We start from the raw sequence: 20085 nt of genomic DNA on the forward strand, positions 1-20085 counted from the left end.
CTATATCAAGATCCATAATTCATAGAGCTTTGTCGCAGAACACACCCAAGTGCCATCAATATTTTAAATATTGAGCACAGAACTGGCTGTCAAGTGCAAGTCAGCAATTCCTGGTGCCTCCCTGCTGGGGACAAGGCTGAGCAGAACCGGGAGGAGCCTTGTGAGCACAGTTTGTTTGACTCTGTTCCGTATTTTATTTGAAACACAAGATGTGTTTGCAGCAGCAAATCACCCAAGCTCTGCCAACCAACAAAAAGAATCAGCTGGCTGCCTGGGCTGGTTAATAAACAGAAAAAAGGATTTCATCACACCAACATGAGGCTGTATATGTTTATTCATCGTCAGTACTTTTGTACACAAGGCAAATATTAATAGCTGAAAGGCAACACTTTTGGAGAGTATGTACAGAGCAATGTACAAGCAAGTGTAAGAGGTTTGAAACTATGAATTGATTTAACCATTTTATAAAAAAGAAGTGATGCTTTTTCTTCTAAGATCTCCCTTAGAAATAATTTATTGCCAATCTTAAACAAAAGCGAGGAGAGGAAAAAAAAATTTACAATAAAAAGTAGTCCCTGGAAAGTTTATAAAAAGTTAAACATATAAAATTGTAAGCCACAAACATTTATACAAAGCTAATACAAATCTTGGTTTTGTTAAAGATCTATGAGGTTGTTATAAAATATATTTTTACATAAAGGCTTCACATAAGGTAAGCTCTCACTGCTACTGAAAGCGCAGGAAAGCAGTTTTAAATAGTCTGCAATTCAACTTATCTTCAAGTACAACGCAAAGAAATTGCAAAATGGCACTGTATTGCAATGCTGTGTAATCAAAAACTACATTATGGTACCATCAGAGAGACAAGACCTGTAAAGTAAACTGGTGAACCATTTGCAGGAGACTTCCCCAGGACGTGGAACAGGAGTGAGGCTGGAAAATGAAAATGAATATTCTGCAAGAACAACCAGGGGTGTTCTGGGGCATGAGAGACTGCTCAGATCCACCAGGAACCCCCAGGATGTGAAAGAGGAGTGGAAAATGGAAATGAATATTCTGTAAGAGAACTGCCAGGGGTGTTCTGGGGCATGGGGGACAGCTCAGATCCACCAGGAACCTCCAGGATGTGGAACAGGAGCGGGGCTGGAAAATGGAAATGAACCTTCTGCAAGAAGAACAACCAGGGGTGTTCTGGAGCATGAGGGACAGCTCAGATCCACCAGGAACCCCCACCCACTCCATCATTGCTGGATAATGCTGAATTTAAAGCTACTCACAAACAAGCCCCATAAACACCTTTGAGATCAATTTGATTTTTTTTTTAAGAGCAGCTATTCTAGAGAAAGCTGAAGTTTCACACAAACTGATGGCTTATGCTCCCACATACAATATATATATAAAAAAAGAGTAGCATTGTTAAAGCCCTGATGAACAGCCACAGTTTTTAGGTATCAATGATCTCAGCTGAACACTCTGTTGCTCAAACACCAATTTCACCTTCAAGTACAGCTTGTACAGGACAGTGGTTTATCTCCATAGGGTCAGTGATCTTTAGAACACAGCTCACTCCAGCAAAGAGAACTCAAGAATTTTGGGAATCTTGATTTTCTGGGACATTTCACTTTCTATCTGCTCTCCCACCTTCACCAGGAATACATCCCAACCTTGTACCACAGACTGGTTTCCATGAGGAAGCTTCACTCCCACCAGCCAACTGTAATTCTGGTTGTTCCAGGACAAAACTCAGCCTGCTCAGAGCATCCACCTTTCAGCTTTTGTACCAGATTTATGTCCTGCAATAAAAAAATGAGATGCAGGAATAAATCTACCAGGAAATACAACAGCCCAAGGTGTGCTTCACTCAGGGAGGCCATGAAGAGCGAGCCCGAGGATGGACAAGGGTGCAGATTTGGGGTTTTGGCTGTAGGGGAACACAGGAACCATGTAAACAAACATCCAGGTGCATTCCCTCACCCTCTCAGCACTGGGAGTGGCAAACCCGAGTGACAGGACTCAGTTATTTCATTAAACAATTCATTTCTGCCTGAGATTGTTCACAGAGTGCTTTATCCACCAGGGCTACAAGTGACCCAGCACCGGGTCCCCCCGCTCTCCTCCAGCCCTGGGGCTCACAGGGACAGGGATCTGGAACAGGGGTTCACAACAGGGATTTTTGTGGGGTTTTGGGGATTTCCCCCACTTCAGCCAAGGCCAGAAGTGCCCAGAGCCTTGGTGACCCTGGCTGCATCCTCACACTGCCATCAGCTTTGAGGATCCTCAGTAAATTAACAGCTTCCATTGACAAAAAATTCATCAATACTTCACATAAATTAGTTCAGACAAATCCCTGCTACTCACCCTGTCATCCACTACCAGCCTTCAGTCTTTTCTGCAATCATCTGCTCTGACACCCTCCAAAGCACCAACTGCAGACCTCTCCAAACCAACTGCTTTAATCAGATGTAAATATTTGTTTTGAAATGACACTTGTCCAGACACCTGTCAGCCAAGGAAAAACCAACCCAGCTCCTCCTCCTGGTGACAACCAAGGGCAGGAATTTGTTTTCTGCTTTCCAAGACTGGACCTGGAGGGCACCAGAGGTTTGTGTCTGTTCTTGGAGCATTTACAGCCCAAAGGAGAACTTCTGCTCCCATCACAGGTGTGCTGTCAGTCCTTGAAAGAGCCTCACCAGCCTTTCCTGAGGTCTCTGCTTCATTCTCCTTCCTGAATTGCTCACATATAACCAAATCAGAAATAATCCATGTCCAGTAGAGGCAAAATCTCCATTAAATATCCCCATCCAAGATGCTTTTAACCCTCCTGACATCAGTGCTGCATCCAGACTTTAGGATTATGTTTAGATTCTGCACTGTGACTTCTCCCAAGCTCTTTTCAGAAATTCTTTCCTCCCCAAACAGTGCCTGATGGCCAGAATCACAGACTAACCTATGACTATTCACTGGATGATATAAAAAAAATAGAGGTCTTTCAAAGCACCTAACTAAATCAAAATACACAATTCCCCTTCTGCTGCCAGGAGAACGAGGTACAGAGATGTTAATGCACCTTACACTCACAGTAAGTACAGGCTAAGTTCAGGAGTCAGGCAGCTTTCCTATGTCCTGGCAGGGCCACTGCTCCCAGCAGTGACACCACCATGTCACCCCTGGCTCGTGGGATGACAATAAAGAAATATTCAAGGATTGGCCACCAGCATGATCCACAGGAATTGGCCAATTCCAGGGGCAAAGTGGCAGCTGAGCTGCCCACACACCTCCAGCCTGGGGGAATCGTGGTAGGGACACTGATTTATCTATCACAATCTCACTCTCTTTTTGCAGTGTGCTGTGGGGTACATCAGGATTGCTTCATTTTCACTATTTTTCATCATCATCATTATTATTATTATAATTTCTTATTTTAATCACATGGCAATGCTACCAACTCCCCATAAGAAACGAAACAAAACTGCAAAAGGACTTTGGGTAAAACAGTCACAAGCAGCACTCTGGAAGATGCTGTGCAACATTATTTGGCTCAAGTACACTTAGGATTGCTTAGACCCAACTGGAAAGTCTCAGAAAGAACCTCATCAGCTCAAGCACATTCTGCTGGGACAAGGTTTTTAATTTTTTCAGAAGAAAACATTCATCTGCACGGTGTCAGCTACACAAGGCCTCTGCTGGGAATTGGTAAGGCCACTGAAAATGCCAGAGGAGGACAGAACACAAGGAGGCACTTAGGTGTGCAAGTCCTTCTCCCCATCAGCAAATGCTCCTGACTCAGAGAGGCACCTGGACAGGAGGCAGGGAGTTCAAATAAAGCAGTGCTAAGGTAAAGAGCTTCCAGAACAGGTGACCCACAGGGAACATCTGCTCAGGGAAGGTAAAAAACACAAGCTGGGCTTGCTCCCCCCTTCCCACACCAGCATGCCAAGAGGATTGATCAGAGTGCTCTGTGCTTTGCCATGGCTCCAGGACACCTCTGGAGTGAATCTGTGTACTGTGCCAACCAGGAATCCCTCATCACTGCACTCAGCACTTCCTGATATGTCTGAAACTCCTGATTTTCCATATTTTTGAAGCATCTCCTATTCCATCCCAATGCCATGGTTTATACTTAAGCAGGAAGTAGGCTACACCCAGGAACGGGCTGCAAAGAGATGATTCCAGCAAGGGATCTGATGGGATTTCTAACCAAAAACAGACCTGAGAAATCATAAGTCAGCTATGGTATCACAGTTTTCACAATGAAATCAGATGTGAGAAGTTTCTCTCTCTCTTCCCCCCCACCTTAAATTACTGCCACAGTCTAATAATTGCAACAATTTCATTGACGTGTCAACTTGGAATTCTGGATTTTCTAGGATAATACACATGTTGGTAAAAGGTCAAATTTACCACTTTACAGGTAACTTAGACATAGGTCTGCTATAAAATTACAACTTGAGTCAACTTGAAGCTACACTGGAAGAGATTAAGCCTGAATTTCTGCAGAAATTGGCAATAATGTGTTCAGCAGCAGCTTTCAGCCACATATCAAGAAGTCTGACAGGATCTGGATTTCTCTACTCCTGCTGTAAACTTCTAGTTAAAAAAAAAAAAAACACACAAGAGTTACTGAAACAAAGCAGTCTTTTTGCACATCACTGTAGCATCAGCTGCTTGAGGTTGTCGTGCAGGATGGTATCTTTAACGTCACGGAACACTAGCCGGATGTTCTCTGTGTTAATGGCAGTGGTGAAGTGGTGGTACAGCGGCTTCTGCTGCTGGTCCCGGCGTTTCGTGCGAAAACAATCCACCAGGAATTTCTGGACATCTGTTAAGCAGTGGGGATCCCCTTCAAACTCTGGGAAATAGTCTTTGATGCTGACTTTCTGTACTTTTTCCTCAAGCAAGTCCGTTTTGTTCAAGAAGAGGATGATGGAGACGTTGCTGAACACCCGGTTGTTGACTATCGTTTCAAAAATGTTCAGGGACTCCGTCAGGCGATTCGTCTGTCTGTCCTCCATCAGCACTTGGTCAAACTCACTGGAGGACACCAGGAACAAAATGGATGTGACACTGTCAAAGCACTCGAACCATCGCTTCCGCTCCGACCTCTGGCCGCCCACGTCGACCATCTTGAAAGGGACATTTTTGATTTCAAAGTCGTACTCGTGAATCCCCTTGGTGGGCCTTCGTGCCAGCAGGATGTCTTGCTGTGAGGGAAGGTAATCCTAGAAAAATAAGGAGAGTTTTGTGATTAGGATGTGATAATGGGTATGGGCACAGCTGAGCTGCAGTGGGGAGAGCAGCTTGTATGGAACAGGATGAGGTTTGCAATAAAGACATGGATGTGGATTTCCATGCTAAGAAACACAGCCAATATTAAACCAGAACATGGTTTTCCATGCTTTTGGGAAAGAGCTGGAGGTCAAAGCAGGAAATACATCCAATATTAAACCAGAACATGTACCCCAAAGAACTTCAGTTTTCCCACATGACGAGGATCCATAAGCAACCTCAAAGGTGAACCAGCAATTCCTCCTGCCAGTTTCCCTCATTCGGTTTCACTTCATGCTTCCTTCATTCCCTTCCCACAATGGTGGTTGCCAATAACTTTGTGATTAGGATATGGGAATGGGAATGGGCTGCATTGGAGAGAGCAAGCTGCAGTGGAGAGAGCAGCTTGCATGGAACAGGACAAGGTCTGCAATAAAGACATAGATGTGGATTTCCATGCTAGGAAACACACCCAATATTAAACCAGAACATGTACCCCAAAGAACTCAAGCTTTCCCTTTGCCACGTGACAAGGATCCATAACCAACCTCAAAGGTGAACCAGCAATTCCTCCTGCCAGTTTCCCTCATTCTGTTTCACTTCATGCCTCCTTCATTCCCTTCCCACAATGGGTTCTAAACCAGTTTTCTCAAACCAGTAACTATGGGATGGATATCCCATGCCAGCTGTGGGTTCTCTATTCCTCCCATGACTACTTGCAGAAACAAACCAGCTGCTCCACTAAATAACTCTGAAGCAATCAATTATGTCTGAAAACTAAAACCTAAGCAACTTCCTGTGTTTGTGCCATGCATCTTTGCATCCTGCTGGATCAGCGCACACTGGTGAGCTCACTCTGCCTGGCTTTGCCCAAAATTTACTGTGCAGTGAGTAGAAGAGGGGCAGAAACTGAGAGCTGGGGACAGTTCTTTCCTGGGGGGGCACAGACAGCTGTATCCTGAAGTTCTCCAGCCCACCTCTCCCCAGAATTTAAGAGGCATTAATGAGACTAATTTTTTTTATTGTTATATTAACATCATCAATGCATGCAAATGAAGAGGAATTCTTATTAATCAGCTTTGGATAGCATGAATTCAACTCTCAGATTGGGGATTTCTTCATTCCTAGAATTACACTTTGGTCTCTGGTCCAAGTCTTTCTGTTATCTGCAAAGTGCATTTCTACCACAGCTGCCTGTGCTGGACTTTAAAACCTTGTTGTTCACTTGTTATGGAAACTCTTCCTCATATTTTTCCAGCATTTCTCACCCTTTCAGAGAGCTCAATTTAGGTTTTGGAATTTCAGTCTCTTGTTATAAAGTGAATGATCTATAATCTTCCTTTGACAGTGCCAGTTCCCACACTTGGAGCTTTTATAAAAACATGTAAGAGCAAGGTTCAGAAAGTCTGATTCAAGCAGTCAGCTGGGTGGGGGAACAGGCACACAGCACCATGGCTATTCCAGTAGCTGTATCCAAAGTTTAAGGCAGCTGGGCAAGCTCAAACCACAAAAATAAAATTTAAAAATCGTGAACTGAGCGCAACATTTCAAAACTTCAAGGATCACTTTGCTTTACCCTGTAAGTTCCAAAGTGAAACCAGAGAGAGAGGGCTTTGTGTGAACTCTGGGTTCCTCTTCCCGAGCTGCCCATGACCCAGGCACTGATTTTTATCGTGGCACAAATTACAAAGCAGCTCTGAAGCACACACAGGCTCCCCACCCTGCAGCCTTTGCTGCAGCACTGCACACAGCCAAAGCCCACAGCACCGAAATCTGGAGGGAGGAGAGCTCCTAAAGCAACATCAAGCTCCCTCCAAACTGACCAGAAGAGCTGCTGTCACCCCCTTGTGTGATTAATGGACAACTTTAAAGGTGATAAGACTTTTCCCTTTGTTAAATGTATCTTGGGTCTTTTCTACTGAAATTAGAGAGAGGAGAACAACCAGCAAAGCAGTGCAGGGAGTGTATGAAATGTCACTGGGCACGGGTGAAGGGATTTTGAGCAAAGCTGACTGTCAACATGCAGGCAGGAGTGCCACAGGTTCAGCACTCATCCCAGCTTCCAAATGGGAATGGACATTCTGTTGTTTTTCAGGAAGTTTGTCTCAGCTTCTCAGAACAAAAGCAACAAGTCTTAAGAAAGCTCATGAGTGACAGAAATTAATAATTATGTAAATAAAGAAAACCAACTAATATAATAGGCAAAACCACATGCACCTTCAATATTGAAACAAGGGCACAAAGCAAACTCTCCTGGAAGTTGGCCTGTAATGTTTATTCAGTAAAGCTTTCCAGAAGAAGCTTATCCCCAGAATTCCTGACAAATGCCCTCTCGAGTACTATTACTCATTGAAAATTCCTTCCACACTTGAGAGAATCCTTTCCAGTGCTTTCTACTTGTACATTCTGCCATGGAACTGGGTATCTTTAGGGTCCCTTCAACCCAAACCACTCCATGTTTTATCCTGGATATTGGTTACTCTGATCCAACAGGCAGCACACGAGGGCTCTGTGAGTTCAGTGCTGGTATCCAGCCACCCTCTGGCTACAGGAGAACAAACACAACAACTCTCAGGAACTCTCCCAGTACTTTAATTCTCTTTCTGAAGGACATTTATGTTTTCTCCCTCATGCCCAGACCCTTGGAACACAAGCAGCTTGCCCCTGTCTCAGTGCTGATCCCATTCTCCACGTGTGAGAGCATGCATCACCAGGTGAGTATTTTCCTTGAATGGCACTGAGTGTTATTTTCCAAGTTCTTTCAATGTTTTGCCATTGCCAATAAGTGTTTTCTTCCTCTCAAGCATCCTCACACTGATACTGATTTGGAACATGTGCTTTCTTCCTGATTTTCCTATCTCCTTTCCTCAAACTCACTGCAGTCTGCTTCTCCTAAAGGAGTTCCTTTGGTTATCAGCAGCTCTTTAGGCTATCACATCACTGTTTGCCTAGCTCAAATTACAATTTAAGGCATGACTAAGATCCAATCACAAGATGGAAAGCCAAGTCTCTCTGTGAGGTATTTTGGATACACAGAGTCTGCACTGGCAGTTGAAACAGCAACACACAAGGAATCCAGGAGATCCCACGCATGTCTGCCTGTCAGATACTCTTATTCTGCTGATCTGATTAAATCTGAACATTAAGTTCTTTTCCCTCTGTGCTGTTATCAGCTCCCTTTTGGCAAGAGGCACGTGAATTGCAGATCTATGTGTTTAGAAGCAATTTAGTTGCAAGTCAGCCCAGTTGCATCAGATAAGAACAAATACTTTTATTTACAATTTGGGGAAACAATCATTAGATAATCTTGCATATAGATAAGAATAAACCAGAAGAACCTATCAAATCTTTCACTAAAAAAACTTAGCTAGTGCTTTTTTCCTCATGGATTTAACATTTTTTACAACAGCAGATCCTGATGAGTCTCTCTGATTCTCAACACCAACCTGAAGCCAGAAAAGCTGTAATTCACAGCACTGCCACAGGAACATCAGACCTGCTGTGTGTTTATGTATAAAATATTTAAAAACCCAACTGCTGACTAAGCTTCATACTTTAATCAAAGAATGGACCAAAGTTTCTCCATTAAGAACTTGGAAATGGAGCTGCAAAACTTTATCCAATATTGCTGGGGAAAATTCCAAGCCCTTTGAAACTGAAAGGCAATGGATTCAAAGACCATGAGAAATCCCACACTGGCAGAGAGCTCAGCAGCTCATTAGAGCAATGCAGTTCCCTCCTAAGTGCAAGTTTCATATCTCAAGACCAAATCCAAAATCAGAGACCAGGTGCTGGAGCTCTCAAGCCAGAGATCTGGGAAACACACTGATCACCAGAGCTTTAATTAGAACAATGATAGCTCAAAGCAGAAAAATAGTCTGGCTTAAAATTTAATCTGTTAAAAACAAAAATGAAATTAAGCATGATGTAACAGGGTTTCACTGAAGTGGTTTGGATTCCTTCATTTGTTACCATCAGCTGGGAATGCCCATAGAGAAACTGCCTCCCCAGAGAGTTCAAGCACCATATTAAAACTCCTGTTTTAAAGGCAGTTTTTCCACATGTTCATCAGTTCTAGATTGCAGATACCTTCATTATGCAAGTGCTAATTAACAGTTCTATAAAAAAGTCTTCTACAAAAATTTCAGGTTTTTCTCCAGAGAAAACAGACTTTATTCTTTACTGAGTTTATGTTAAAGTAGATATTTCTGGAAGGTACCACTGACCTGTGACTGAGTTAACTCAAGAGTTCCTAACTGGACACGTAACCCCAAACCCAGTAGTTTTTAGATGCCATTTAGTCTTGAAAAGCAACTTTAACAATCTCCTGCCTGGCCAAGCTTTTGTAACTTGATTTTTGTTCGATTTTGACAGATGGTTTATTTCCAGAAAGTCTCCTGGCCTTTGCATTGTCCTGTGTTTCTGACATGTCAGTGATGAACTGCTGAGATAATGCGACAGTCGGAGTTAACTAAAGATAAAGTCATTGCAGTAGGCACTAATTACATTTCATCTATTTAAAACCCAGAGATCACAAAGACTACTTCAAACTCAAGACTGGAAAGAAAAATAAAAAAGGACTTACTTGTTCTCCAAGTTTATCCAAGTTGTCCAAGAAATACTTTACAGATTCCCCCTAAAAACAAATCAAACAGTTATTTAAATAAGCGACATCCTTGATCCCAAGAGTTTACATTCTGAAGTCCAGATAATTTATCAGAAACCTACATTTAAGCATTGTAAGCTTTAATCACTAGTCTTTTTAAAAGCAGCTATCCTAAGAACACAACTGATGATTTATTCCTAGGGCAGTTAATATTTAAGCTTAAAAGCATAAAAGGCACATTTATAATAGTCACATTCTTTCCAAGTTTAGACTTGATAAATAAATCCAAGTGTTATCCACAGGGAGCATCAATGAAGCAGCCACACCTTCCTTATGAAAAGAAACATTCAATTCCTCTGAGGCTTAGCAGAGTGTGCACACACAGGCATTCAGGTGCAGGGATTAATCACCAGAGAAAGTTCATTTTTACTGCAGTGCCACAGGGATGAGCAGAACACAGCATGAGAAACCACAGCACACAAAGCATTTTACTGCAGTTTCCCATCACACACCAAGCTGGACCAGAACATCTTACTCTGAGTGATGAGCAGAGCTGCTGTGCATGATATCACATTTATAATCCAGGTTTATCTCCTGGGTTCAACCCATCCCTGTCCTGGCAAAGGTAACTGCAGTTTTTAATCCCTCCAGTAATGCAGAACTAAAGGTTTTTTCATGGTAAACCTGAGCCACAGTCAATCCTGCAGAGCTCCATCAGGGTGCTGGGATTAAGGAGGATTCTGCCATGGGTACTGCTGCACCTGAGTTCACTTGCAATAGGAATGTACTGATGGAATTCACTGCAGAGGAAAACACCTTTTGAAGGCCCCCAGCATCCTCACAGAAGCACAAATCTGCTTCCTTCTGGAAACTCTTCATTACCAGCTGCAACTTACTCATTTTACAGTAAGTGCAGAAAAGAAGCCACCTGTGTTTTCATTCTGCAGGTGGAAGAGCAGGAATTCTGACTGAGCTCTCTCAATGAGAAAATCAAACAGCATCTGAGGCTGGGGTGACTACACCTAATCCAGACAAGTGAATCAGGACAGGAGCTACACCCTGATAATGAGCTCCCCTCACTTCAATCTGAGCTCTGCAAGCCTATCTAGGGAGAATATAAACCTCACTATTCAACTGTGCCATCTCAGCATCTACCCTGGGCAGTGCAGGGTAAATAAAGGCCAAAAATGGTCTGGCAGACACATCAGCAAGGTACCTCTGCAAGGTTTCCAGGCACTAAAATAAGTTACATAATCCAAGTAGATGCCACACCTTTAAGTGTGCAATTTGAACATCAATGTTTAATGAGGCAGAACTGGGGCTCTGGTTGGAACGTGCCTCGTGCTCGACACACCTGCAGGAGAGAGCCCCACACACCTCTGGGCCTTGTTTTACCTCCTGTTTGCCTCAGCTGTCCTGATTTTCTCTGGGGTGACAAAAACATTTTAGCAGCACACAGCAGCAGCTGCTTGCAGTGATAGCAGTATTGTGTCTTTTCCATCATCTGTTCTAGCCTCAATCCTCTAAGGAAGGGATGCAGGGAAGAGCATTCCTATTTCACAGAAAATAAACAACCCTGATATGTGAATCCATCAAGCTTCCCAAGAAGGAGTAACAGGATCAGAATTCAGGCCTTCCAAGTGCTAAAGCCACTGTCTGTAGCTGAATACTAAGGCAAAATAAAATGTAAGGTCAGGTTTAATTTCTTTTTTAGGTGCCAATAGGAGCTGGCAAGCTTCCCTTCCCCACAGGGCTGGCTACATCCCAATCAGGCAGACTGCAGACTCACTAAGTGCAGGTATTTACTCTGGAATACCTGGGCCTCAGAGGCTGAACTGTGTGTGTGTGCATACAAACATGCATTTTAATCTCAGACAGCCTTTTATACAACTTGCAGCAATACCTGCTCCCTAAAGGAGCATTAACTCTGCAGTTAATGTGGAAGTTACTACCTCTCACTCTCCTTTAAGTCCCAGGGCTTGCAGCTACTGCAATGCACAGAGCACTTGGAGCAGACAAGCAAACCACAGCCTGGAAAGGTCACAAAACATCCCCACAGGCAGCTTTCCAAAAGAGGGGATTTCCTGAAATCACAAATGCAAAATGCACAGGCCTGCAGCGACAGCAACACTCCTGAGTCACCCATCCAACACAAAGTCACCCAGGGAGCACTGAGGTGGCAGCTCCACCTCTGGGCTGTCACCTGTCAATGGACACAGACATCGACGTGGCCAGGCTGAAACTGAAGAGACTGAACTATTAAATCCATCAGTTCCAGCATAACACAGCTCATTAAGCTGAGACATTCCAGCTTCCCTCCTCCACACCGTGGGCTCAGCTGCTTGGGCTCTCCCCTCATAAAAATCTGTTCAGACAGCAAGAGCTGTGGACATGACTCAGCCCTGTAACCAGGGACAGAAGTTGTTCATTCACTGTTTTTTACCTGCATACCAATTAAACACCTACAACAGCTTCAAACTCATCATCTCTTCTCCCGTCCCACTGCAGCCACAAGCCAGGGCCCTGACCAGGGGTAATTTTCTGTCTGCCCTGGACATGTTGCTGTCAGCAGGCTGAGCTCTGCTAACTGCAGACACTCCTGAACAGCCAACTACCTCACTGACCAGATCTTTGTCAGAATGCACTACTGGAGAACCAGAGAGTTCTGACCCATTTAAACGAGCTTCAAAGAGGCAGCATTACAAAGCAGCCAAGCTTTAATCCCTTCCCAAAGTGTGAAGTTTTTTATTTTATTCAATAATGAAGAGAAACACGTTGAAAAACTCAGCACACAACAACTGAGGAAAGCTTTAATGCCACCTATTTTTAAAAATCAGTTAGAAAAAGACCCATTCACATCCCTGCACAACAGCAGCCCCAAAGGCAGCTTCTGTGTCAGGCTGCTTTTTCTTGGTAGACAGAGAACCAGATCCCACTCAGTAAATCCATGACAGTGACCAGATTTAAATAGCTGTGTTCAACAGCTGTCACCTAAAATTTCCTTTCTGACAAACTGTAAACTCTCTGGTTTACCCAAGATGACTAGAAAAAAGAAACTGGGTTTCCCCACTGTGTGCCACTAATGCCTGTGTGGCTCACCATGTCCAGCCCTGCCACGAGGCTGCTCAGCAATCAGGCTGTGGTGTCACACCACAAAAGAGCCACACCAAGGGCAAAATCGAGACAGAAATGAGAAAACTGAAGGATCTGCCCCCATGAAAACCCCCACAGTTCTCCATTACACTCCTGATGTCCTCACACCCACGTTCTGTGAGCACATAGGACGGAAATTTAAAGATTAGCTAAAAATACAGAGATGTCCTCAGGACAGGAAGGACCTTGACCTGTTGGAAGGAGGCCAGAGGAGGCCACCAAGTTGATTACAGAGATGGAGAACCTCTCCTACAAGGAAATGCTGAGAGAATTGGGAATGTGCAGCCTGGAAAAGGGAAGGCTTTGGGGTCACCTGACTGTGGCCTTCAGTACCTGAAGGAAACATAGAGGAAAGATGGAAAAACTATTTACAAGGGTCTGGAGTGAGAGGACAAGGGGGAATGGGTTCACACTGACAGAAAGAAGGTTTAGATTGGTTTTTAGGAAGAAATTGTTTACTCTGAGGATTCTGTGGCACTGGCACAAGTTGCCCAGAGCTGTGGATGCTGCACCCCTGGGAATGTTCAAGGCCAGGCTGGACAGGGCTTGGAGCAAGCTGGGATAGTGGCAGGTGTCCCTGCACACCATTCCATGGCTCTGTGTGACAGCCTCACATCAGTCCCAAGTGAATTTTCTTTTTCAAATGCAGATGAACCCTCTGAAGTCATTTGTACAGTTGAGAGTTTGGAAATGCAAATCTCTGAAAGCTGCAGTGACACTGCAGGAACCAGCCATGCCATGGAGCCCAACTCATCCCCTGCACCTCAAGTACAGCCCAAAGATGCCAACACAAGGACAAAACCCAGCACAGGTCGGGCACACATCTCAAATGGATACTGAGGTACTGCAATAAAGCAAATTTCTTGAGCAGAATGAACAACCCACACATCAGCTCCAAAGGCCTTCTGGAGTTACAGTTTTAAACTTTACTAAATTGTATCAGGGTATTGGATTTTTAAGCAGTGCCTTTTGAAGCTTGAGAAAGATGCCCTTTTTTGTTCAGATGGAATACACATGTCTCAGCTGTGGCCCTTCAGCCTCCTCCTGATTCAGAAATGCATGTAAACCACAGGAAGTTGACTGTTAAGTAACTTTATTCATAACTGTCAACTATTCCATTTTCAGCAAGGTTTGAGTCAAACCAGCCTGTGCCTCCTGTGATCCCCCCTGAGAGAGCCAAGCCCCTTCCTCACCAATGTACAACAAAACTGAAATCTTACTCCTGTCAAGGTGACGGACACAACAGCTTCCCCTACAACTCTGCATTTAACTACTTGTTAAATGAAATATCTCCAGTTCTAGAATTCATTCTTTTTACTAAGATATTTTACAAATTCATGTTTTTTCCAAAGCAGAGGTGATATTTAGCTGCAGGCCAACACCTGCTGGTGTGGTCACCTGCAGTAAACCAGAGCAAGTATCTTTTCTAAGCAAAACACAGCACAGAGATCACAGGCTGGTTACTGCCTAAAGCAAAGTAACCACAAAAATATTTCTGGGGAGGGAAGAAAAAAAAACCTACATGAAATATACACTAGATGAACACATCTTTTAAACCCAGGAAGCACCAATTTATTTGGTTTCCATGAAAACAATGTCAGCAATCTAAATATGATTTGTTGAAACCTCAGCATAGCCAAATGGCTTTTTAGCTCTTCAAGGGGATCAGGGGCACTGCATTTTTTCCACTAGCAATTGCTTAAAAAAGAAAAAAGAGATAGAGAAAAAGCATCAAATAAAGATTTAGTCATCACAAGGTTTAAAGAAAGAAACAATTTATCAAACCATCTAGGTTTGGCTGCAAGTTCAGTGGAACATACTGAACTGACAGGGCTTATTAAGTGTCTGAAATAATAAATGTGATACTTTAGGAAAATAGGAGATATAACTTAGTAGCTCTATGTTAGAACTCTAAGAACCACCAAACATTTTCTCTTCCTGACCTTACTTGAATTTCTTGAAATAGAGAAACAAATATTTCCTATTTTATTTAATTAAAACCCCACAAAAATACTAGAAACAAGAAGACCACCAAAAAAAAGCTTTTTTACAAGCCTAGTTTAGAATAAGAACAGGTAATTGCAGTGTTTTTAGGCTGGTGTGTACATGCCTAAATACGCAAACCAAACCATCCATAACTCTGGAGAATCAGCTTGAAGGAAGATGATGGAGACATAAAGAGAGTCTGAAAATTCTGCATTTTTCAGCACCCTAGCAATGCTTACAGCACACACTTCATTATGTACAGGGTGTTTTTCTGTTAGGGGCTTAATCCAGGAAAATCCATTATCTGAGGATTTTGGCAAAGGAAAGAATCTGTAGCAACCTTTTTTCCTTGCACCCCACCCTAAGCTGATTTAAAAGAAGACTGAGTACAAATCAATAGTGCTGCCACTGAAGGTTTAGCAGATGTCTCCTGAAATGACAGTAATAAACAGAGGGATAATTAATGAAGAAACATTTCCATCCAATCAATCAATGCAGATTCCCAGAGGAAGGGAGATCACAGGGCACAACCTCCTCCCCCCAAACAGGGACATCCTCAGCATTGCACAAAGGAGGGAGATGCTCCAGATGATACATTCATGCCATGAATGCATATCCTAATTACACTAATGAGCCCAAATCCACAACTGCCTTGATTGTTAGAGCAGCTTTAACCAAGTCTCATGTCACGACATTGAGCTGCTTTGGTCTCTTGCTGGTCTCACACTCAGAGGTAAATGAAACAATCTTGGTTCCTTCACAGCTTTCAGGTTTCTGCAATTTCTCTTTGCAGTCACTCCTCCCAGTGCTTTCTGAAGAGGATTCCTCTTTTAAAGAAGCCCCAGTCAACAGACTAGGACAAAACTTCCCCAATTCTCACCTATCACCTGTTTACTCAAGGAACTAAACTTGAAAAATATACTTTCCCTGTTTTACAGCAGCAATCCAGCAACTTGATTGGTCACTCCTAAAGTGATGGAAACAATTTATTTCTGAATTGTCACTCCACGCTCTAATACTTGATTTAACACTCACTCTTCAAGCAGTATTAGCAGCATTTTGGAAGTTTACAATAAGTATATACAATAACTAATTTTTAATAATGATGCTGAAGGTATTTGGGGGAAAAAAGCCCAGGTAAGCAGTAGTATATTTACTTTCAAAATTGAAAATTGGGGTCAAAATATTTGAAAATTGGGGTCAAAATATCTGAGTGTGCACTAACACAAAACACACTTCCCTGTGAGAGGTTTCCTTTCTCTAAGTGTTAATTATGGCCAAAGCACAGCAGTCCCCATTTAAGCCCACATGAGCATTACTGTGGCCATGTGCAGAGCAGCCAAATGTTCCATGTGAAATGAATCCCAAACTCCCCAAAACCAAAGGGCAAACTGGTGGAAAATGGCACTGCTGCCTGTGGGAGCATGAATGGAGCAGCCTCACAAGGGCTGGGTCAGGATCTGCAGTACAAGCTGGGGAGTGGTGGTTCATTAACTGATCTGAGTGCAAAAAGGAAACTGGTTTTTGTGAATTTGGAGTGTCTGGGAAGGAAGGGACAAGCTGAAGTAACCAAGCAGAACCTCCCAGGCAGGGAAGCACAGCAGCAGTGTCTCTTAGAGGCTGAAGCACAGACAGTGTCTGTCAAGACCAGACATCTCACATCTCCCAGCTTCTTTCTCTCCAGTTCACAATTTGAATAGTCACTTAAACCTGATCTGCCCATTTCCAGAGATAAAACTCAACACATTGGGATTAATTCCCGTTTCTCTGCAAGAACAGAGAGTTCAGACACAGTTGCTGAGTACAAAATAATGCTGCTGGTCATCAATCCCCATTACAAATGCGTCACAGCTCAGCCCAGCTCTCAGAGCTCAGCCCCATTTCCCCTTTTCAGTGCTCGCTGTGTGCGGCTCGAGCTGGGTTTGCCTCCTCGGAGCCATCAGAACTGCGTCACGCGGGGTAGAAGTGAAACCTGCCTCGTGTTTGGCCCCACAAACTCAGTATCTGCCCTAAAAACAGGAAAGGTTCAAGTCCTGACTCACAGAAGCCATCGTTTGTAAAACCTGTTGGTGGCAGAGCAGAATTCTGTTTGCAACAGCTGGATCGCTTTGGCTGGAGGTGCTCACCTCCAAAAGCACCAGAGAGGAGTCAGCCCAAGTTTATTTCATGAGTGACATTTTTATCTTGCATAACAGCATTAACAAAGAAAGGTGAAGGGGTTTAAGAAGGGGTTTAACCCAATAATATCCCTTTAATCTATTATCCCCTATTTAGTGTAATCCAATTAATCCATAATTCTCAAAATGTGGATAACAAATGGAGGGAGACAGAGCACGCCAACCTGAGGCCTGCACTGACACCCTGGCAGCACCTGCAAGCTGGGGACATCTGCCATGCCCTGACAGTGACAGCAGGATGCCACCAAGCCAGCCTGCAATTAAATACTCCAAACAAGGCTCCAGCATCAGCTGCTGCTCCTCCCAGCACCGTTCAGCACTGCTCTCCCTTCAAAGTGCCAGACTCACAACTCACACAGATTGTCTCCCATCAGCAGAGCATTTACACAGTTTCATACATATCATGCCACTCCAATTAAATTAATTAAAACACGATTGAACTGTAAAAAGAAGTTAATCTGCATACCAGTATACCACAGAGCAAACTCTTCCAGTTTTCAATTACTTTCCTAAGAGGGAAGAAATCCATTTCAGTTTTCTTAGTTAGGTATTCCTCCCCTCTCCTGGTGGAATTTAATTGCTGAGTTCTTAATTGCTCAAAAATATGCAAAGTCACTACAGCTTTTAGGTAGGCAACAGCATTCCACTAAAGCCTCCATAACTACAATTTCTCCACACCAGGCATTCTGCTATTGTATTTCTAATTCTGAAAGAGTGCTTGGAAACCAGGATGTGACATATTCTAGAGACAGCTGAGACTCCTTCCAACAATTACAAACCCTCAGAGTCCACAGCATCAATCCTGGAGTGAAGAAATTCTTCCCTGTGAGGTCCTGGCACAGCTGGCCCACCCCTGGAATGCCCAAGGCCAGGCTGGGACAGTGGAAGGTTGGGAGAGGAACAAGATGAGCTTTCAGGTTCCTCCATCCCAAAGCATTCTGTGATTCCATGGTTTTCCTTAGGATCACCATCAAATAGGAAGCAAACTCCAGGTTGTTCAGCCCCTTCTGGAGATCAGAGAGAGGCTGAGGAACACATGGGACACCCACAGACCCATTGCCAGAACCTGAACAGAATTAATCCATGAAAGCAAGGATCAGGTGAACTTTGTTTCTTCAAAAGTCTTTTTACTCCCTCCCTAAGTATTTACAATCCAAACTCTTCTTCCACAAAGTTTACTTTAGGGAAGACACCAATACCTTGCAGAAAATTTTCAAATTTCATTGATGAAATCAATCCTCCAAGGCCCAGAACACACAGCCCTAGAAATCCTATGAAAACATGCACTGAGCCAGGAGAAACTGCCACCTCCCAGCCACTATTTACACTCTGGGCAGCATCTCTCTAAACCTCAGATGTTTTGCACACAAAACAGACTGGAAGCAGACTGTAAACATTTGCTCTTCTTTCAGAGCACTGACCCACTGGCTCCATGACTTCATGTGTTTGTAACTCCAACTGCATTTCATCTAATGCTGGAGCAGTGTGAGTCTGCAAATCTGCCATCCATCATTCAGAGCTTTACTGCCTTCCAAGTTGTACAAGACCAGCACAGGCCCCCAAAAACATGACAAATATTTGGCATGTGGAAATGGATCAGCACTAAAACTGGCCATACTGAACTTGAAGATGCTTGACAAGTCCATTATTGCATAAACTCTGCACTAAATCACAACATTTCAAAATCAGAGCCCTGAACTGGATCCCAATGCACTTCTCTAGGATTCAGTTTTAAAGTACATTTGGTTCCTGTTTCAGCCTCATGAGAAATCCAGATGACCAAATGCTTCTTAGTTCCTTCCTCTGTCTCAATTAGAAGAATCCATTTCAATTAAGTTCTGGTATTTCTGTTTGCAGCCAGTGATGCACTCACAAACCAGCTCTCCTTCCAAGCTGACAGGATCCTGTGATAATTCACTGGGTCTAGAGAAAGATCTACCTGTACCATTAGCTGAATATTGACTTGAAAAACTACTAAAAGTTGTGTCTAAAGTAACAGTGAAGTACCCAAGACTCCCTAAACAGCAGCAAGAGGCTGAAAACATTTCATGTCACTTGTAGAATTTCATACTATAAATTAACTAAAACTAGAAAGAACTAGAAATCAATTACTAGAAAAACTATATTTAAGAGCCCAAAAGCACTCATTTGTACAATTTTAGTAATCACCCTGCATTTTTTTTTCCCATAATTCTGTGTAGATATTTTGAAATACAAGTGGTACCAGTGCACTGTTTCCACCCCTGGAAATTCTGCATCCTCTTGATTTGGTCACCAGTGGGTGATATTTTATCATCATGTGCCCAAAGAGAGAAGTGCTCCCAGGCTGGCTGCAGAGATCCCAGCATTTTGTCTAAAATTATTTCCCCAGCATCTTTAAACAAAGGAGAAAGAAACAGAAACTCTTGTGGTATTACACATTGCTGTATCCTTGAGCCATAAAAAGAATTTGGGGGCTTTTCAGTTCCTTGGTTAAGTCTCTGAAGAGGAGAATGATATTTCACTTATTAACTGAGGACACTCTGAAGGAAAAGAAATTTAGGGCAGAAAAAAATTTAATGACTATGATGGAGAGGTGTGCAACATGGCACAGTGAACTGAGTGCTGTAAAAGGCAGCTCACTCCCAATTACTGTTCAGAAATTTTCTTTTCTGAAATTGCTGTTGTCAGTTGCTGTGATGATAATTCAGGCTGTTTTCTGTATTTAAAATTCCTCAACTCTTCCAGCTCTATTACCTGATGCTTCTTGTTAATGCAGACATACAAGCTAAGAAAATACAGGAAGTAATTTAGGACCTTTTTAGTTGCTCATGTACTCTTAAACATTTTCTTTATCACTACTTAAAATCAACCCATCAGGCAGCTCTGGCATAAAATATAAGTGCTAGTCTCTGGGAT

General features: G+C 43.1%; 1 protein-coding gene across 1 annotated transcript in view; it reads right to left on the reverse strand.

Annotated features, from left to right (window-relative positions):
* Positions 1 to 316: 316 nt before the first annotated feature.
* Positions 317 to 20085, reverse strand: part of GNA13 (G protein subunit alpha 13) — a 29620-nt gene continuing 9851 nt past the window's right edge. The window contains exons 3-4 of the mRNA XM_059485583.1: positions 9851 to 9901; positions 317 to 5219 (exon numbers count right to left, since the gene is read on the reverse strand). Coding sequence (XP_059341566.1) covers positions 4647 to 5219; positions 9851 to 9901 — 624 coding nt within the window. The 3' untranslated portion in view covers positions 317 to 4646. The remainder of the gene's footprint in view (positions 5220 to 9850; positions 9902 to 20085) is intronic.

The sequence above is a fragment of the Ammospiza nelsoni genome, chromosome 19, assembly GCF_027579445.1.
Source record: "Ammospiza nelsoni isolate bAmmNel1 chromosome 19, bAmmNel1.pri, whole genome shotgun sequence".
Lineage (NCBI taxonomy): Eukaryota > Metazoa > Chordata > Aves > Passeriformes > Passerellidae > Ammospiza > Ammospiza nelsoni.